Genomic DNA, 21630 nt, shown 5'->3' on the forward strand with positions numbered 1-21630 from the left:
CAGCTGGAACTTGAAGCTCCACGACCATGTTTCCTCCACTGAATTGAACATGACATCCTTAGTGGCACCAGAGCTCTGTTGGCAGGTGGTAGTGTCATGACAGAGCGGGGCAGGGTGGGGGAATAGCCAAGGGTACAATTGGGAGTTGGATCCTGGTCATCTGAGTCATGCACTCACTGACTATCCTTTTAGAAGTGTTTTGTGTTCTTCATAAAAGGAAAAGGATTACTCAGTTCAAGCGCCTTGTGAGCAATAATGAGATGAGGTCTCTGTAAAGCCCACTTAGAGAAGACTCCTTTTTTTCTAGATCCAGGACTTTTTGAACTACATTCGGCCAGTGAATGTCTATCCCAATGTAATTCCAGTGGGGACAACAGAGGACAAAGTTATAGAAATGTAAGTCTCTTCATCGTTCCATCTCTGGGCCCGGTGGATGCATTTAATGGTAACTATTATAGAGTGCAGCATTTTATAAACAGTTCCTCAATTATGTATCCTGGTGTTGGCCACCAGCCATTATAACTAGTCTGCTTTTTTGAGGCATTGGGTAAGGTCCAAAGATTCCTCTCTGCTAAATGAGTCTCCTACCATTGTAATGGAGTCTGCTCCCAGTTTTTGATCATTGGAAGTGGAGTGTTGGAAGCATATCTTTGAGCAGCACAGCAACATATTGTTGTTACTGTCCTGTTCCTTATTCATGTGAATGCCAAAGTTTTGTAACACCCCCCCCCCCCCCCGCCTCCCAGCTTCTCTGAGGTTGAATACTTTCCTGTCTTCTGCTTTAAGGGTGGCAGAGCCATTCTGGTTATTTCAGGAGGATAGTGCCTCTTTTCTGTTGCATGTCTGAACTGGTATACATTTAGAATGAGCCAACATGAGCTGATTTTGTTGAACATAAAAAAGTCTCCAGTGTTTTACAAGCCTGAGGAGCTGTGGAATAAACTCTGTGTCACTCTTCTCAGCTTAAAGTCATGCTGCAGATCATACAGAAAAAACCATAAGCTGAGCTACAAGCCACTTGGAGCACTGAAGAGATCCAAGGCAATGGATGTGGCCGACATAGGTAAGAAAATGTGGGGGCTAGCATCATGCTCACCCTCTAGCAAGTACCCCAGGATATCTCTTACAAGGCCGGTTTGCAAGAGGAAGAGGTTCCCATGTGTTTGGGCTGGGCTTGCATTGGAGCATGATGAACTGGAAAATTTCTGGAGATTTGGGGATGGAGCTTAGGGAAGCAAGGGACCTCGATGAGGTAAAATGCCTAAAGTCCACCTTCCAAAACAGGCATTTTCTACAGGGGAACCGATCTTTAGTCTGGAGATCAGTTTAGTCTGGAGACCAGGTGATTTCCAGGGCCCACTGGTAGCTGGTAACCCTAAGTAGGAGACTGTGGCTTAGTTCATAGGTGGTAGTTTAATGTCATGTCTACACACTGGGAGAGAGGACACTAACACAGCTGGAAAGGTTTTTTCCACAGCCCTGATGAGCTGTCTCAACTATGTTCAAGAAGGTTATAGGCAACCCCCCTCACCAGAAGTCCAAAGTGGGTGTAGTGCAGGAGAAGACACATCACAGAGTTTGGATGCATGTGTCGATTGGCACAAAGTTTCCTCACCACCTTCTCTTAAATTCTGGTGTGGGTTCTTTTTTGTGTGTGTGTTAGCAGGTGATGATGGTGATGATGAACTGTTTGATACAGAATTGATTCCTGTTAGACACAAAATTCTAAAACTGGAGCCAGAGACTATGCTCTTGCAGAATCAGCCTGAAAACTCTCAGGGGAACACAAAGGAAACAAGCTACAAGGCAGTTTCCATGTCTACATCTTTCCAGGTGGATTTTTTAGAGTGTGAGGAATCCAATGATGAAGAGGAGGAGGAGGAAGAGGAAGAGGAAACTGGGAAAGAGAGAACTCTAGCTGAAGTTCTGCCTCATCCTGTGGACTCTACTGCTACACTGAACGATCTAGGAAGATTGATTCCTTTAGAGCAAAGAGGAACTCAGCAACAGTCTAACAAGGAGCTACCAAAGTGGGATGCCTTCTTTAAGCAAACTGTGGAGGAACAAGAAGCCTCTGAACATGAAGACTGCTGTTTGCCCATCAGGGACTCAGGTGAGCCCGAGTCCCCATATCTGTTCAGTGATGAGGAAGAATTTAGCGACTCAACTCACATCTCTTCCCAGACCTCTTCTCAGTCAACACACATATCTGAACAAGGTAGTCAGGGCTGGGACAGCCAGGTGGATACCATTTTCATCTCCTCTCAAGAGCAAAAGCTTGATTTTAGCCCTCTGAAGAGGGCAGAAGGCAGAGCTATGTTCTACACATCTCATCCCCCCACTGGGGAAAACAGAGCAGACATACAGAGTTGCAAACCTTTGGAGCATGGCATGTCTTGTATAAAGAACTTTCTTGCTGAATACAAAACCAGAGCCCACGAAGGAACTTCAGCAGTGCCTGTTCTGAGAGACACTGTGCAACTTCAGTCAATTAGTGAGAGGAGGAGCCTCCAAGAGAAGTCAGCAGTGCTCAGTCCTGAGGCACATATAAGCTCTCTGAGCTCTTCTAGCTTTGAAATCCCTTCTACCCCAGACATAGAGATCCCCGTACCAGACAAACTTTGTAGCTAAATTAACAGGTGGTCTCAAACTATTAGAAAATGAGACCGTCGCTCTCATTTTGTCACTCTCTGGTTTCCAGTTTTGCAGTATCTTGCTGATCAGGGTATTATACCGGTTTGTACTGTTCAACGCTCTCTGGTGGGTGTTTAACATTGTTGTAAATGTATTTGTTGCATAAATCTTATTTAGATTTTATACTAGTTTGAACCCTGTATTTTTAAGGTTAGCATTGTGTATTGTTTAAAATTAAATAATAATAATAAACAAAATAAAATTTAAAAATCCTAAGGTCCACATAGGCTGAATTCTTCTAGCTTTGGTATCCCTTCTAGCCTGGACATAGAGATCCCCGTACCAGACAAACTGTGTAGCTATAAGCTGGCAAGAGGGGAAGTGCTACATTGATGTGGATTGAGAAGGGTTGGCTAACTATTTGTTTCTGTTATTAGTAGACAAGTCTTTCTGAATCTCTTCATAATAGTGATCCATGCTTAGTTTAAATTGGTACTTTTGAAATATCTTGTTATATTTTTTTTACTGTGTATGCAGAATTGCTGTTTGCTTTGTAATCAGTGTTGGAAAACACATTATCCCCCTCATTTGGCCAGTGATAACTGCATTCCCTGCTAGAAAACAGAATTAAATTCTAGCAATCTTCTATTCACTCTCTATTTTAGGTTTCTGAGTCATGAAATAACCACAGTAAAAGTCAACTTAAGCAGGTGTTTAGTTGACAAGTCACACTGGTTGACAGTAACGTTGGTGTCTACATTTTCAGAAGTAACAGATTCTATCTGGGTGGCCAGTTTAATGTAGTGGTTAAGTGTGCGGACTCTTATGTGGGAGAACTGGGTTTGATTCCTCACTCCTCCACTTGCAGCTGCTGGAATGGCCCTGGGTCAGCCATAGCTCTCGCAGAGTTATCCTTGAAAGGGCAGTTGCTGTGAGAGCTCTCTCAGCCCCACCTACCTCACTGGGTGTTTGTTGGGGGGGGGGAGGAAGGTAAAGGAGGTTGTAACCACTCTGAATTTCAGAGTGAAGGGCGGGAAATAAACCCAATATCATCATCTTCATGAAACCACTAATGGGGTTTTCCGGCTCATAGGAGCCCCATAATGCTGAACAGTGGCAGGCAAGGCTCTTTATCTAGCAGGAGCAGCTCTGCATATTAGGCCACACACCCCTGATGTAGCCAATCCTCCAAGAGCTTAGAGGGCTCTTAGTACAGGGCCTACAGTAAGCTTCAGGAGGATTGGCTACATCAGGGGGAATGGCCTAATATGCAGAGGAGCTCCTGCTAGAAAAAGAGCCCTGTAGACATGTTGATTGTTCTTCTGTATGGCCGATATAGTCAGTTCTTCTTCCCTGTTCTTAGAGCTAGTATATTGCCTTGCATCCTTTAAAACTGAACAAGTCACTGATGAAGGCAGAATCAGAAACTTAACTGTTGTGATGTCTGTTGTGCTTATAAATGCCCTGAGAGGTAGGTGATGCTCCTAGATGTCAAGCTCCTGCATATATCTTTCCCTTAGAAGCTGAATTTTGGTATTTACTACCTAATAGCCAGGGCCATCTGGCTAGGGGATGTTTAGATTCTAATGAAGTGCTGTTGTGTCTCATGAGTTGAGAAGGAATGCTTTGGTAGCTTCAAACGTCCTTATCTCTTTGATATGCAGTTCTTCCTCTTTTGTTATTATAATAACATTTGACCCTTAAGGTAGAAGTAGTAAGCGCTGTGAACCCCCATTATACATCTCTGTATGTGTTTTGATTCTTCAGTTCTTTCAGTTCCCTGTCTTGTAAGCATCTCTAGGTCTTAATAAATGAATCTAATAAATGAATCTGTTCAGCTGATGTAGGACTCTTCCCACATGTCTTGTGCTAGGAGAAACTTATCTTAATAGTTTGGCAGACAACTAGTCAGTGAGATCTAGCTTTGAAATACAGCTGTTGGATTCACAGAAGGACAGGCAGAACACTAAAGGGCTTTGCTTTATGACTTTATGAAAAAAATTAGACCACAGACTATCAGATTTTCTCCTCCTGAATCTGAACTTCATGGGAATTTATATAGCTACTTACTACCATTCGAATGTCACTGATGAATCACAGCTGTGTCCCTAATTTTTGCAGTTGCACAGAAACCTAACAAAAGTTAGGAACCACTGTAATATCCCCTTCCCCCAAAAGGGGTTTTTTTGGTGCAAGGAGCCTGGTCCTGCTTGCCCCTTACTTGGCAAACTTCAGGCACAGAAGACCAGAACACACCTTTTGTCTAACCTGGAACCTGAGACTAGCTGCTGTTTGATTTTTTCCTATACCACTAGGACTATTTACAGGGAATACATAAGCCTAGCAGAAGGTATCGAGTCTTCATCTGTAATGAGGTAAGCTAACCTAACCTTGGTGGCGGCAGTCTGAGAGCTCAGCAGATCCCATGCCTAAGAAGGTTCCCAGGAAAGTCACATCAAGGATGAAGTACTAAACATAATTCCAAGGATTTTATTAATATACTATACAATATACAAATACTAACATCCGATGCATGTTATTAATAAAATAAAACCATTTATTTAGACACTACCAGAGGTAGAAAAATGTGCCTTTAGGATTCATTTAACAAACTATGAAACTTGTTAAGGTTCAAGTTTGATATGCGAGGTTATAGCAATGTGATGCTCCCCTGTGGGTTTTTCCTTCTGGTTCCTGGTACTGAACCCCACCTGCAATCAGCTGCTTCTTCGGATCTTCCCATTTTTAGCTATTATCAGCACTTTAATATTGTAAATGACATCTTCCAATTAAAAGTATTTTAGAATAGTTTCAGCTGAGGGTAACAAGGCTGCAAAAAAATTCAAGATTATGTTGCCACACCCACAATGATAGCTTCATATTTTCCAGTATCTTGATCTGTGCAGGTAACATGTAAGGATCCATCCCTAAGTAAGAAAAACATTTTCATAATGTAAAAAACCCCTCTGATGCCTAGGAAAGCCAAGTGATCTGTTTGTAGATGAATAAGAGGTTTGCTTACACTTCTGAGTGCCAGACTGGACAAGGACACACCCATGAGAAAGACCAAATTATGTTGTCATGTGAAACACACCCTCCTTTCTGCCCTTGCAAAGGACAGTACCATCCCCAAACCACTTTGAAAGTTTGACTCAAGAGTGCAAAGGGCTTCTTAGCACATTACTGGAAACCTAACAAGGAAGCTGGTTTGTCTTGGTAACCAACTAGTGTTTCTTTGAGCAAAAGGACTTCTCAAAGATTTCAGGTTTTCACGGCTGGTAACATCATTAGGGTTTGTAGAATCTTTCGGGATTCTACAAATCCAGCCTACAAATAGCAGCTCTCCAGCAGCCCTGGCCCCACTCAATGCACAGCAGCCAAGAAGGTCTGAGCGCCTGCTCCGGCTGCAACGCCACTGAGGATGTTCTCCGCAGCTGAGAACGAAACGTCTGGAAGGAAAACTTTCTCCAGTAGAACACGGCACTTGATCCCGAAAGATTCTACAAACCCTAAAAGGACTTCTGCTTGCAGAGAGTGACTTTTTCACCTCCCCCTCCAATCTAAAATGCTGTTTTGAAACCAAGTCTATGTAAGTGAAAAGGGAGACTATAGTGTTAAAGAAAACAACAGTGCTCCATGTTCAAAAAGAGGATTGTAAATTACATAAGCAAACTGAGTGAAAATTGTGAAATTATATAGAAAACTCAAATAGTTTTTTCTCTACTTCCTTAATATCTACAATTTTCAGTATACGAAAGTGGGTATTATTCCTAACAGGTACAAATAAAAAACTACCAATTTCTGTAAAATGCATATTTTGTATGAAGTTATGTTACTGGACCAGAGAATATTTTGGTTTTACCATACCTTTTCATCGTAAGTACAGTTAGTATGTCATGCAGGCCTTCTTTTACATCTAAATCCTGGAGTACAATCTGTTAAAACAACAACAAAACCCCTGAATTTATCTTTGATCTGTTTTAGCAAGCAGAATATCACTTACTGCAGAAATGTATCAGTGCTCAATTTCAAAATCACTTTGGCTTATTCAGTTTGTTCTCCATTTTCATATGAAAATACATTCTATAACATTCAGCACAACAAAATTCTAAAGTGATTTTTAGGAAAGGAATTTTAAGGACAAAACTTATTTTGAAATTCCATAATAAAGGGTTAGATGAATCCCCAGTAGCCTGAGTCGCATCAGTTCTAAGGGGGGGAGGTGTAATCAGTCAACACAGCCTCATGAGGAGACTTTCTCATCTCCCTGGCATGACAAGCACTCCCTGTCGGTCACTTCCGGGTTCCTGTCCTGCATCTCGACCTGTGTTATTAGTGACAGGCTGCTTCGGCGTGCCGCTGCGCCGGCCCCCTGGGTCCCACGACGATGGGACCGATGCCACAGGGACGGGCTCGAAACACTCTATAACCCCTCAAAAGAACAGCAGTCTAGCTCGCTTCCCCTGAGCCCTGCCGCCATAAGCCTCAAGGGGGCTCATTTTGCGGCATCTCCCGGCAGGAGGGTGGCACCCGCACGGGACACATATCAAATGAAAGAGGGGGCGCAGGGCTATCAGAAACAGCCGGCGGAGGGAGTCGGGAGACCACCCCACTGGGGGATCCACACCCCGAAAGTGATGAAGGTGGCGCAGATAGAGCCAACAGAGCAAACAGGACAAAATAAATAGGCTGCATTATGCAGCACAGTCTCACTGGAATCTGACTGGCTTCTCAGCGTGGAACCCATTCTCTCTAGTCTTCTCACTTTGAAAAAAGTAAAAAAAGAGTTTTATTTAACTTTATTTCCCCCTTTCCCTCTCTATAAATAATCTTGTTGTTTCCGGCGGTGATATTTGGGGGATTTTTGGGGACGTCACAGGAAGTGCTGTGAAGTCACTTCCTGTTTCTGGCAGTGGCATTTGGGGGAAATGATGTCATTTGGGGGAAATGATGTCACAGGAAGTGATGTCACTTCCTGCTTCCGGCAGGTGGCGCAGGGGGGGGGAATGATGCCACAGGAAGTGATGTCACTTCCTGTCTCCGGCAGGTGGCACGGGGGGAATGATGTCACAGGAAGTGATGTCACTTCCTGTTTCTGGTGGTGGCATGACGTCACCAGAAGTGACGTCACTTCCTGTTTCCGGCGGCGCACGTGCTCCGCGCACCCGCACCCCTACCTTCCCCCCAAAAAAGGTGTCCCTGGCTGGCCTTCAGACATTATGGCCACCCTAGCTATGCTATACCGTTCCCTTTGCCAGCACCCCTCAGCCCTTGAATGACAAACCGAACCAAGTTCTTGGTCTTCTGAACCTTGTCCTCAGGGAGAAGGAGTGCGTTGGCTCTGGTATCCACTATCATGGCCAAATGTTCCAACCTCTGTGTAGGTTGGATGTGACTCTTGCTCAGATTGATGAGGAAGCCATGCCGCCTGAAGCACATCACGGTCTGATGTATATCTTGGAGGGACTTCTCCTTTGAGGAGGAACGGATCAGAAGATTGTCTAGATATGGATGCACATGCATCCTCTGCTGCAGAAGAAGGGACACTAAATTCATGAGGACCTTCATGAATACCCTTGGGGCAGTGGCCAGGCCAAAGGGTAGTGCTCTGAACTGGTAATGATCTCCCCCAATGCAGAACCGTAGGAACTTGTGGTGGAGAAGAAGGATGGGAATATGAAGGTACGCCTCGGTGAGATTCAGGGATGCCAAGAACTCTCTTGGAAGTAGAGTCTCTGTGATGGTCTTGATGGATTCCATACAAAAATGCTGGATCTGTTCAGTGACTTTAGGTCCAGGATGGCCTGCCAGTCCCTGTTCTTTTTGGGGACCGTGAAAAAGATGGAGTAGAGATCCTGACCTCTGTGATCCTGCAGGACTGGTTCTATTGCAGCAATGTCCAGGAGGTGACTTATGGCTTTGAAGGTTACATTTCTTCTGACTGGATTGGCCCATTGTGGTGAGACAAGAAAACGATGTGGAGTAGGCTTTTGGAATTCTGTGGCGTAGCCTCTTGAAATAATCTCTCAAGTCCAAGAGTAGACTGTGGAGTCCGCCCAAATTGACCAAAAATGTAGAAGACAGGCCTCCACTGGAAGGGCCCATCAAGTCCAACACTCTGTGTCACACAGTGGCAAAAAATTTTATATACACACATACACTGTGGCTAATAGCCACTGATGGACCTGTGCTCCATATTTTTATCTAAACCCTTCTTGAAGGTGGCTATACTTGTGGCTGCCACCACCTCCTGTGGCAGTGAATTCCACATGTTAATCACCCTTTGGGTGAAGAAGTACTTCCTTTTATCCGTTTTAACCTGTCTGCTCAGCAATTTCATCAAATGCCCATGAGTTCTTGTATTGTGAGAAAGGGAGAAAAGTACTTCTTTCTCTACTTTCTCCATCCCATGCATTATCTTGTAAACCTCTATCATGTCACCCCGCAGTTGACGTTTCTCCAAGCTAAAGAGTCCCAAGCATTTCAACTTTTCTTCATAGGGAAAGTGCTCCAGCCCTTTAATCATTCTAGTTGCCCTTCTCTGGACTTTCTCCAATGCTATAATATCCTTTTTGAGGTGCGGCGACCAGAACTGCACACAGTACTCCAAATGAGACCGCACCATCGATTTATACAGGGGCATTATGATACTGGCTGATTTGTTTTCAATTCCCTTCCTAATAATTCCCAGCATGGCGTTGGCCTTTTTTATTGCAAACGCACACTGTCTTGACATTTTCAGTGAGTTATCTACCACGACTCCAAGATCTCTCTCTTGGTCAGTCTCTGCCAGTTCACACCCCATCAACTTGTATTTGTAGCTGGGATTCTTGGCCCCAATGTGCATTACTTTGCACTTGGCCACATTGAACCGCATCTGCCACGTTGACGCCCACTCACCCAGCCTCAACAGATCCCTTTGGAATTCCTCACAATCCTCTCTAGTTCTCACCACCCTGAACAATTTAGTGTCATCCGCAAACTTGGCCACTTCACTGCTCACTCCCAACTCTAAATCATTTATGAACAAGTTAAAGAGCATGGGACCCAGTACCGAGCCCTGCGGCACCCCACTGCTTACCGTCCTCCACTGTGAAGACTGCCCATTTATACTCACTCTCTGCTTCCTATTACTCAGCCAGTTTTTGATCCACAAGAGGACCTGTACTTTTACTCCATGACTCTCAAGCTTTCTAAGGAGCCTTTGATGAGGAACTTTATCAAAAGTTTTCTGGAAGTCAAGGTAAACAACATCTATTGGGTCTCCTTTGTCCACATGTTTGTTTACCCCCTCAAAGAAATGTAACAGGTTAGTGAGGCAAGATCTTCCCTTGCAGAACCCATGCTGAGTCTTCCTCAATAACCCGTGTTCATCAATATGCCTATTCATTCTGTCCTTGATAATGGTTTCTACCAACTTTCCCGGTGTTGAAGTCAGACTGACTGGCCTGTAATTTCCCGGGTCTCCTCTGGAACCTTTTTTTAAAGATGGGGGTGACATGTCCCAGTCATGCCTTGTTAGACTTTGTGTCTCTGTCCTTGTCTGCTCTGTCTGATTGCTGCTTCTGAAACCTGGAGTTGGAGAAGGGCTTATGAAAGGACTGTTTTGGCTGCCCCATGAGGATCTTCTCAAGTCCTGTCTAGGTCTGGAAGATGATGGACGAAAGGACTGGGAGCCGAAGCCCTGCCTGTCGGTCTGGTGGATGCTCTTCGGCATGGCCTTTTTATCTCTGGTCTCCACCAGGATTTTCTCCAGAAAGTCTCCAAACAGCTTCTAATCTTGGAATGGGTATGAAGCTACGAAGCTCTTGGAATGTAGATCCGCTGGCCAGACTCGGAGCCAGATGCCTCTCCTAGCCACTGCCACTGCCACCATTGCTCTGGAGCAAAAGGTGAGGGTGTCCAGGGATGCATCCACAGAAAATTCAGCTGCTCTGAGGAGCCAGTTAGTCCCTTCCAACACCTTCTTGTTGGCCTCTGGTAGCAGCTGAGTGAGATGTCTGATCCACAGTATCGCTGCTGTAGCCGCTGTGGTGTTGATGGCTGAAGCCTTGATTGCCATGGCTGTGGCCTCGTGGTTCCTCTTTAGTGCAAGATCTATCTTCTTGTCCCAGTTGGCATGTATCGTTCCGTGTCTGTCCTCTGCTAGTAAGCCTTGAGATTGTAAGGTGGCCACTGGACCATCTATCAGAGGGACCTGCAGCATTTCATTAGCCAATGATGGTAAGGTATACAGCTTTTTGACAAAGTTGGGAAGCTGCCTGTTGGATTTTGGCTTTGCCCATTCCATTCTTAACTGTCTCAAAGAACTCTGGAAATGGAAAGACCTTATCAGAAGAGCGGTAACGAGGAAAGAATTCTGTGTTTCCCCGAGGTTTGTTTTTACGATTAGCCAAATGACCAGGGGTCTTCTGTTCCTCTGGGGAGTCAGAGATCCAAGACTGCCGGGACCTTGGTCAATAGGGACTGACACTCCTCAGATTTAAAGAAGCGTACAGAATGCTCAGAGACGCCAATGTCCTCTATTTCTTCATCAGAAATAAATTCCCCTCCCTCCCTCCCTCCCAGTATCTAGATTTGGAGGCTGTTCCCTGTCTGAGGAGTCTTCACTATCTTCCCTAGTATTGGGAGTCTGTTTTCTTGGTGCCTTGGTCTGCCAAGAAGCACCCCTAGGTCTTTTCGGGGAGGGAGACCTGGAAGAGGCTCTCAACACTGAAGCCTGAGAGCCCTCCATGCCAGCCTGAAACATGGTGAAAATAGCAAAAGTCACTGCCTGTTTAATAGAGTTTACAAAACCAGAAGGAAGGTCGCCCCTAAAAGGGGGTACATTACCAGGCCCATATGAGTGCTAACCATTGCTGGGCTGCTGGGGCCCCCTGTCTCCTGGCTAGAGGTTGGGAACAGCATTGTCAGGCAGGCTAGAGAAGCCGCACCACAGGTCACCACTGTTTCCCGCCAAAATCGGGCCTCCAAGATGGCCGCCATTCCCGGACGAGGGCGAGTCTTCCGCAGCTGTAGAGGACCAGCACCGCTTCCTCCCACATTCGTGTGGGTTGTCCCTACAGGACGCATTACTGGTAGTCGCAGCAAGCCAGGGGGTCATGCCAGCTCCGGAGGGTCCTTCTCCCATGGCCCCAGACCAGGCGCCGGAGTGTGGACTGTCTTCTAAGAAGTCGTTCCGTCTGCAACAAGCCATGCCATCCTATTATCACGGCTATTTCCAAAGGCTCTAGAGCCACCGCAACAAAGAATTCCCCCTCAGTAAAGGGGGGGGGGGGGTAAGAGAGAAAAGCTCCAGAAGAAAAAGCGAAAGCTGAGAAGAGGCAGGGATTTTTTGGTTTTGTTTTTTGCAGAAGAAACAACAGATAAATAAGAGAGAAAAGGGGAAGAGGAGGCTTTATAAACTAAGTAGAGAGAAAAAGGTGAAGCTAAGGGATAGGGGCCTACCCTAAAGTGCTGCTTTCCCTGTCGAGGCAGGAAAGGAACTGAGCAAGGGGTGTTCCCACTCCACAGGAAAAAGAAGAGCTTAGAAAATTCCTGCCTCCCTGATTTGATGGTGGGAAACACCATCCAAGATGTCCTCCACCTCTGAGGGAGAACAACAGGAAATACAAACACCGATATACTGGCTGATGCATTTAAGTAAAACTTTTTTAAAAGTCATATTAATCTTTTGTACACATTATAAAGCACAACTTTACAATATCACAAAAAAAAAGTCCATCCAATGAGCACCCGGATATAGGCTCATTTCGTCAAGTCTTCCTCAGGAGTATTCCTATTTTCTTCAAAGTTATCAACCACTTGTTACAATTCATTGATGATACTCGGAGCAAACCAGGCCTAAATTTCTCCTCTCAACAGATGCAAAAGCCTTCTACATTTGGCTGGGAGCATTTTAGCATCAAAATGCAGAAGGCTTTTGCATCTGGATAGAGAAGAGGTTCAGGACTGGCTTGCTCCAAAAATAAATATAATGTGGAGAGCATTTTGCCAGAAAAATCCAGTGTGTGTTTGTACCACCTAATTTTTCATAGCAGCAAAGCAGTTCTTTCACAAGTCATAATTTATTACATAAAGCCTATTTAATAAAAGCTATCTACAAAATCTGTTGAGCCCATACAAGAGTAATGATTTTAACAGACAAAGCTTTTTAAAGTCTGTTGGAAATGCACATAAGTATCACAGTTTTCTACTGGTACTTGCTCACCTGTGCAAATTTGTCATCCTCTTCTATCGTTTTTTCTCCCAGAGATTCGTAAAATTCTACAAAGACAGAGGAGTTGCTTCCTGGGGCATGTAAAATATGTTGCCTTCGAGCTGGTAAAGGAGTTTCTGATGGCAATGCCACCATAAATTTATCCATGCCTGACTCATCCACTGTCTAAAAAATGAGAGATTTGAAGCCTTAGCACTTAAGACAAAAGGACACCAAATCTGAAGTCATTACTATTTCTTTCAGAACAAAGAAAAATTAGTGCTTCTACAATCAACACAAGAATCCTGAATTCTTAAAAATTAGACTGCAAATGCCTGAACAGATTCATACTGAGTTAATACTCTTGATTTAATACCACATGCGAAAAGAAGTATTAGTCAGATACTGGAGTTCAGTTTACCTCAGTTTGGGCATAATTTTTATTTTGTTTTTAAAGATACATCCTCACCTACTCAAAAAAAAAAAAAAATAGAACTAAGGATAGCACTTGATTAATGGCAAGTACATGTTTTCTGGGGCCTGTGAAGATTCCCAGTGTACTCAGAGCCTAACAGAACCCTTTTCCAGGCACTATTCCTTCAACTCAGAACTTTGATACAGAAAGAACGGGGATGGATTATCTTTACATCAGCATGCGCTTATTTTATTTGCTTCATTTATACCCTTCTTCTCTCCCCAGTGGGGACCCCAAAGCAGTTTACATTGTTCTTCTCTCCTGCATTTTATTCTCACAACCACCTTGTGAGGTAAGTCAGGCTTGCAGTGTGTGACTGGCCCAGTGAGCATCCATGACAGAGTGGGAATTTAATCTGAGTGCCCAGCCCAGTCTCTGCTGCTGGCTCCACTACCCAGGTGGCAAAAGCCTCAGGCAACCAACCTTGACCGCCATGGCATGAGTAATGCCAGCAGGAAACTTGGGGAAGAATGGCCAACTTCTGGGGACTCCCTGGAGCAGGAGGGAGGCCCATCAAACCAGAAGCAGACGGGGGAAATTCGGGATGGGCTTTAGCCCTGAGGAGAAGGCCTAGGAAAGGCTTTTAAAAGGCTAGGAGAGAAGACAGCCCATTAGCCAGGAGGCCAGTCACTCAGTGCTTAGGATGCATTGGCGGCAGCCCTGGGAAGTCCTGCCCCTGGTGTTTCTTTATACGGCCTGCCTGGAGGCAGCCAAGAAAGAGGCCAGGTCCTGTTTTCAAAGTCAGAGGGCAACCAGAGATGAGAGAGAGAGAGACAACCAGAGTGAAAGAATATCCCCCCCTCCTATCACTTTGGTATTCACAAGCATGCCAGAAAAAGAACCTGGAAGGTGGGACGTCCCAAGACTCCGACCTCCAACGGGTACAGTCTGACACAATGCAATCCTGCCAGTTCTGGAGCTACAGGACTGCACCATTGAGACAACCAACACCATTCACCCTCCACTTATTTCAACTGGAGTCCTGGTGACCTTTGAGCAAGACCTCCAAGTTACAAGGCCACAAGGAATCAGGATGACTAAGCTAAGAGAAACTCGGGCTTACCTTGACCAAGATATCTTTAGTGGAACATTCAACAGACAGTATTTCACTGTCTAAAAAGAGATTCTCTCTTCCTAACAGGATCCCGGCTTCTATGGCAGCCCCAATGGGAATGACTTCATCTGGTGATATCGAGTTCAGCAGCTCAACGGTGGGGAAAAGGTCTTTGATTAACTGTTGTAACTTAGGGATACGAGCAGATCCACCACAGAGAACAACCTAGAGGGCAAGGGAAATTTAACAGGCAACATAAAAGCTTTTGGACTGTCCACAGAGCATTTGCATTTTTATGTCTGTATGTATGAAGCTGTTTAGAAAGCCAGTTCAATTTATTTTGATACAAGATCAGCTTGGAAAGTATGAATAAAAACAATAAAAGATACATATGAAGCAGATTTTCACTCTTTCTTACTCCTCTACCCATAGGTATTTATCAAACACTAGGAGGAAGGCCGTGGACAAAAAGACAACAGGCGCTAGAAAGCAGCTGTGTGTGAGTGCCCTGGCATGGTGGGGGGCTGGAGAGGGAGGACAAGGGCTTGCCACCCACCCCCAAACCATGGCATAACCTCCCTTTATTTGCTCTCCTCCCACCCACCCCTAGCATTCATTCCCACCCCACCCTTGGTTACTTGCTAGCCGCCACTGGATCCCTGCCTTGGTGTAAATCAGCCCCTGGCAAGGCCTCCTTGGAGGGGAGGTCAGCAGGGCGGGGCAGTGCAGCTGCCAGCGATTGGAGGCAAGGGGGATGCTGGGTGGCCTTCAGTGAGGTGCAATTGGACGTGCTGGTGGTGCAGGTCATGCCAGGCACAACGTAGCAATATGCCACCACCACGAGTGGGCCCCAGGTGGCTCACTCAGCTGAGGACAGAGGAGTGTGGAAAGTTGAAGCATTAGAGGTAAGCATGGACGTACGTAGATGGAGGAGGGCTGGCTGGAGAGAGGCATAGGCTAGGGGTAGGGTGAGGGCATCAAGAAGGCTCGTCTGAGTCTAGCATAGCCGTTGATGGGAAGGGACTGTGGGCGGGAGATTTTGACAGCCAGCAGAGCACATCCTAAAGGGAGAGAGACCAGCAGTGGGGCGAGTGCACCGGGAAGGGGAGGGGGCGAGAGTGAGATTGGAGTGGGAGTTGGGGCACCCACTGGAGGCAGGCAGAGACAGTTTGGGTGTTGGACAAAGGCTTGGTGATGTGGGCCATAGATGGAAGGGCAGGGTAGGGCGGAGAGGAGAGTGGTCGAGGTCAGAAGGCAGGCGTCCCCTGATCACAGACATAGGAGAAGGAGCAGCAGAGCTATCCCACTTGCGATTAGAGGCATTTGTCAGGAGAACCACCTGCCTCAAGAGACACAATTGTTCTGTCACTTTGTGTGTGTCAGGACAGCAGAGGGAGGGGAAGAGCGGACGCACCAAATGGCATGGCAGAACTCTGGAATGACATATCATGGGCCACTGGTGGTCGGAACACACAGCAGAGCCAATGGCAGAGCCGGATTGGGCCAACGTGGTTAGCGTTTTATTATATAGAATAACTGGGAACATAAGGAAAAATCCAGACCAGACATTACAAACAAAACAAAATGTTCTCTTGTAAACTGCCTGAACTAAAACTTTAGCTTAACTGAGTATATTTTCTACTCTTGAATCTTCTAGTAATCTAGGAACAAGGATATCTGCTGAGAACTGTTGCGTCAAGGCTTTAATTCATTTCTGTCACCTTATTATACCAGGGACATACAAATATAACATCTCTTACATATTCAATAGTACCCAAACGACAACTACAGTATCTATTTGAGAATGTGCAGCCTTCAGAAACTGTAGTGCAGGGGTGGGGAACATCCAGACAAAGGACCATTTACTGCCCTTGAGATCACTTGATCTGGCCCTCAGGGAATGCTGGGCCAAGCCGAGTCACATGGCGGCCTCCCTGGGGCCCGGCTGACGTGAAGATTGTGGGGTCCAGCTGCACTGTGCAGTGGCCTCCTTGGGGCCCAGCTGGCCAGCAGGGATCGCAAGGCCCAGCCACGCTGCGCAGTGGCATCCCTGGGGTCTGGCTGGCCAGCCAGGGTCACTGTGGGGCCTGGAAAAGTCATTGTCACAGTTCAGGTAAGTTTCCCCCTCATTTTTTTATTTCCCTTTATTCCACTTTCTCCCCTTTATTACCCTTTCTTCCCCCATTTCTTTCCCTTCTCCCGTTTCCCTTTCTTCCCATTTCTTTGTTTCCACTTCTTTCCCCCTTTATTTCTCTTTCCATTTATTCCCCTTTATTTCCATTTCCTTTCCTTTCCATTTCTTCCCCCATTTCTTTATTCCCTTTCTTCCCCCCATTTATTTCCTTTTCTTCCCGCCCTTATTTTCCTTTATTATTCTTTCTTCCATTTCCCTTTCTTCTCCCCATTCCTTTATTTTCCTCCCTCCCTCCCCTGAATGGTGGACATTGTGAAGGACTGCTGCTGGAGTATGGGGTACCTTTAAAGGTCTGCCAAGAGCAGCTGCAGTTTCCACATGGAGGGAGGGAGGGGTGGGAGCCAGCTACCACCACTGCAATTTGCACTTGATTATCCCAGAGGGTGTGGCCTTATATGCTAATGAGTGTATGACCTAATATGCTAATATTAGGGGATATGGTCTAATATGCTACCAAAAAAGTCCTAGACCTAGGCATTTGTCTAGGGCAGCGGGCTTGGGGCTGTGTACCAAATTAGGCTCTCCTCACATGCCTTCAAATAGAAAAACAATTATTTACATTAATTTTGCCGGCTTGAATCGTTCTCCCTCGGCAGAGCACTGTTTTTTAAGTTGGTAATTTTGTATCGCCCATTGGTTATAAATATCCAAATAGCCCTTGGTAGAAAAATGGTTCCCCACCCCCGCCATAGAATACATTTAATCTTGCAAACATAATTGCTCATCTGTAATTTTTGATGGTTTCACAAGCCAAAGGCCATCCTAGTGCAGAAATCACTTATTCTGAGGATTGTGTGACATTTTTTCTGTTGCTTGGTTCCATTCATTGGAGAAGTTATCTTGCTTCATATAAAACAGTAAGCTTTTATTCTTAGAGAATATAATTTTGAGTCTTACAGTTTTATTACTATGGTTCAAGACCACCTAATATAACACAAAAGGGTAAATAAAACATGTGTATTTTGAGCCCCATGTTCAGTGCCAGAATCCAAGCTGTAGCTTTGATAGAATGTTGGCCCAATTCCAGATTTCACTGTGGAATTAGAACTGTGTTAATACTCCATCTCTGGTCTCATTTTATGAATCCAGATTGCTGCTCCATATTGCCAATTTAGGATTTCATGGAATGGCCCTGCAATGGTTTCCTTCATGGTTGAGGAGGAGCTCGGAGAGAACGTGGGGGTCTCTCAGTGCTTCTCTCCCCAATGTTATTTAACTTTTATATGCATCCCCTTGCCAAGCTGGTGTGGAGTTATGGGCTTAGGTGCCACCAGGATGCTGATGACACCCAACTGTGTTTGTTATCGGACAGCCACCTGAATACGCCCTGAGGATTTGGAGGCCATGGTGGAGTGGTTAAAAAAGAGCAGGTGGAGACGGAATCCATCTGAGACAGAGGTTCTGTGGTGGGGGGAGGTTTGGGGCTGGGGCAAAGACTTCCTGTTCTTGATGTGGCGCTACTGACACCAGCGCAGTCCGTTGAGAGTTTGCGCATGATTTTGGATGACTCCTTGAATATGGAGGCTCAAGTCATGCATACTGCCTGGCTGGCACTTTTCCATTGCTAATAGATACAAACTACTGATATGAATAAAGATATGTAATCAATTACGAACAGCAAAAATAGTTCTTCATATAAACTCTGTAATATATATTACATATATGTTATATAACATATATATTCCACCAATGATTGTAATAAACATAATATTTCATGCAAGGAGTGCTTCGAAGTCACACCTTCTGTAAGATCTCAGAGACTTGAATATTCCAAGTCTCTAGAGAGCTTCACAGCAGACTGAAGTTCTCTGTAGTGCAATGACTCTGTAGATTTGTCTTATCACACCAACCACAGTCACTGCAGACAAAACACTAAGATAGGCAGCTGGATGTTGGAAATTAGCACCAAACTTTTAAATTGTCTTAATCTAATGTTTAACTTTTTATTGTTATTTAATTCTGTATTGTGAGCCTCCCTGAGCCTGATATAAATTAAATAAACATAACAAGTGTAGAGATGTGGTCAGCTGAAATTCAGTAGCTATAGCTTTTTATAAACAGGAAGCTTCCCTACATAGCTACCACTGTCAGTGTTGGCTGGAGTTGGCAACCATGCCTCCAGATTCAACTGGTTTTGAACTCTTATTTAAAAGCCAATGGACTATTCTGCTCAAATTCCAGTTAAATTGGAACTAATAAAACACATATTGGCCACACCACGTATTCCTATTGTGACAGTGTCTGCCAACTTTCTGGCCGAGGTTTGTCAGCAGACCTGCCAACTAATGGTAAAAGACAGAACCAAAGCCTGGCATTTCACCCCAAGAACACCAGGAGGGCAGGCTGCCACCAGACTGGGTACATTCCTTAGCACAGAGGCCCTAGTCAGACCTCTGCCTAATAAGGGCACCCTAGGGAAAACCAAGCCACACAACTGCAGCAAAGGGTTCCCACTGCAGGGGGGGGGGAGAGGCCAGAGCCCTTTAGGGTTGGGGAGGGAGTTCCTGAGTGCTGGTCTCATCAGTTCAAAAAGCATCCATGTAAATTAAACATGAAAAATGAGAATACATCAGCAATAATGCCATAGCCAAATGCTGGCAAAAAGCCAATTGATAAACCCTCAAATTCACAGTAGTTGAGATTAGGATACCCAGTCCCCTTTCGCTCTCCCCCTCTTGGAAAGCAGGGCCCGAAGGTCATACTTTTTATATCCATTAAACAGGATGGGATCAAGCCACCAGGTCTCTTAGAGCAAAATGATATCAAACTTCCTCAAAAAATTAACAATTTCATCATATCTCGATCTGTTGGTTCATCCCATTACATTCCATGATACTAACAAGATCAACTGTGTTATCATATGTCCACCATGAGAAGTTAAGTACTTTAGCCAATCAGAAGAGATAGTCCAGTTGTCCAGTAGGAACACTGTACACACATCCATTTTTCAGGATTTCCTTGTTTTTCATGGGATTCTCATGGCTAGGATTTCCTGTTGTGACATCACAATCCATCTACCAGTCTCATTGGTAGAAGGAACAGCAGCAAAGAATTGTAATCTCTCAGTATTTCCCAGGAAGCTATTTGGAATTCTAGTTATTTGGTTATTAATTCTTTGGAATTTTCCCTAACAGGTTAGTCTTCAATGTCTCCAGTCGCAACTTGCACCTCTTTCGGAAAATATGAATAAGAGTTTATCAAATCATTCTCTAATAGGGAGTTCTCAAGATTAAAGCCTTCATTCATATTAACTGTTGTAAGCGAATTCTTACCTGAAGATTTATCTGCTTTAAAGGAAACTTTAGATGTTAAAACCTCTCCCCATTGGCAGGATGAATCAATCAAGTCAGATTGCAAGGATTTCAGATTTTGATCAATTTTAGTCTCCTTATGTTTCTTGATCAATAGTGGAAAAGGTTCCCGTATATTCCAAAAGGCACAAACAGGAAAAATCCCTTTACTTTTAAAGACTGCATTCTGTTTCATTATCAGCAAGGGCCCAGTTGGCTCATCGTTTGTAGTTCTCTCAAATCAATCCCAGAAAACCCCATCCTAAGTAACGAGCTGAGGTGGCTTAGCACCACCTTATGTATTCCATAAGTGTAGCCAGCCTCTATATCTGCAAATTGTCAGACATTTTATTGGGTTGAAAAATCAGCTGAAATTTAGAGTTTCCAACCTTTTTACATGGGAGAAGTCAGCATAGATCTTTGTTCCCCGGCGTAGTTGGCACATTAGCAAAGTTATATTGATATCGTCTAAGGTGGCAACAAACCTTAATCTCTTCAGTTGCCCCAATCATCATCTCCATAAACTTTTCAAGCTTCTCATTCGTTTCATTCAGATACCTTAAAATACTTTTAACTGTCATAGCAGTCAAATGCATTAAATTATCTAGCTCCCATTCATAATCACAGCAGCTTCCACTGCTTTTTAAAGGGGCACAGTTTATTTCTGCCAGAGCCTCCATCTCTTCATTTTTTTCCGCCCCTTCAGTCCTGTTCTTATAAGTTAAAACTGCATATTTGTTCGAGACAGAGAGAAAGTCATCTAACTTCGTCAGTTTAGACCAGGGGTGTCAAACATGCAGTTCAGGGGCCGAATCAGGCCCCCAGAGGTCTCCTATCAGGCCCCCGAGCAACTGGCCGTCATCTGCCTCCTTCTCCCTGGGGAAGGAAGGAAAGAGCCAGAGCTTCCCTTGCCCAGTTCCCTGGATCCCGTGGGAGAAATACAAAGAAAGCATCTTTAAGACCAAGGAGTGCTAACACTTTAAGCATGTTTTAAGTTTTTTAACACATATATTTGTGTGTGCCTGTGTTCTTGCTGTGGACAATTATTAAGCGTTCTTTTGCAGCACCTCCTCCAGATACCGGCTTTTTTGTCATTTCTTTGTGGGCATACTGGATGTTCCCTGTGTGAAGCCTGCTTGCTCCATACCTACGACTGATTCAGAGTATATCCAATCAGCTAACTTATAATACAAATAAGATACGTATAGTTTACTGATTATTGGTAGTTTACTAATTGGCCTATAATGACTTGGGCCCTTTCAATCACCTTTTTGAATATAGGAACAATGAGACCATGGTTCTATGTCCCAGGTATTTTATCCATCAGATTCTAGAGAATACAGGTGCTAGCAAAGTACCCTACCATTCTGGGTTGCTTTTAAATATTCTGCCTGGTATCAAATAAATCCCTGGAACTTTACGTGCTTTCAAGCATCCTATCAATATTGACACTTCCTTAGATAACACTGTTGGTCATGTTAGTATGCTAGATTATGGCACTGTACATGTCTGAGGTACCACCCCTCCTTAAACCCCACCTACTCCAGGTTCACCCCTTAAGTCTAACCGGGAGTTGGCCACCCTCTCTCCTTTTATCTGCCCCTTTGACTTCAGCTTTCCATCACCTTCACCCCTCCCTGCACCCTCTACCTAGGAAAAGGACAGTCTTTCTCCACACAGTGTGAAAGGGGGAGCGACCAAAGTAGCTTACATCATTCTCCTTCCCCCTGCTTTGATCTGCACAACAACTCTGTGAGGTAGGTTAGGCTAAAAGAAAACAATGGC

At 44.7% G+C, this 21630-nt stretch overlaps 2 protein-coding genes across 4 annotated transcripts in view; one reads left to right on the forward strand and one right to left on the reverse strand.

The window, feature by feature from the left end:
- DCLRE1C (DNA cross-link repair 1C) overlaps positions 1-2910 on the forward strand; it is a 29881-nt gene extending 26971 nt beyond the window's left edge. For 2 of the 3 annotated variants that reach the window (XM_060258271.1, XM_060258273.1), the window contains 3 exons: positions 308-396; positions 963-1063; positions 1664-2910. In XM_060258271.1, coding sequence (XP_060114254.1) covers positions 308-396; positions 963-1063; positions 1664-2631 — 1158 coding nt within the window. In that variant the 3' untranslated portion in view covers positions 2632-2910. The remainder of the gene's footprint in view (positions 1-307; positions 397-962; positions 1064-1663) is intronic. The other variant, XM_060258272.1, reaches the window with a different exon arrangement.
- A 2199-nt stretch (positions 2911-5109) lies between these two features.
- HSPA14 (heat shock protein family A (Hsp70) member 14) overlaps positions 5110-21630 on the reverse strand; it is a 30809-nt gene continuing 14288 nt past the window's right edge. The window contains exons 11-14 of the mRNA XM_060258277.1: positions 14371-14586; positions 12845-13018; positions 6502-6569; positions 5110-5561 (exon numbers count right to left, since the gene is read on the reverse strand). Of these exons, the coding sequence (XP_060114260.1) occupies positions 5483-5561; positions 6502-6569; positions 12845-13018; positions 14371-14586 (537 nt within the window). The 3' untranslated portion in view covers positions 5110-5482. The remainder of the gene's footprint in view (positions 5562-6501; positions 6570-12844; positions 13019-14370; positions 14587-21630) is intronic.

This window comes from Heteronotia binoei, chromosome 17 (assembly GCF_032191835.1).
Source record: "Heteronotia binoei isolate CCM8104 ecotype False Entrance Well chromosome 17, APGP_CSIRO_Hbin_v1, whole genome shotgun sequence".
In the NCBI taxonomy this organism is placed as follows: domain Eukaryota; kingdom Metazoa; phylum Chordata; class Lepidosauria; order Squamata; family Gekkonidae; genus Heteronotia; species Heteronotia binoei.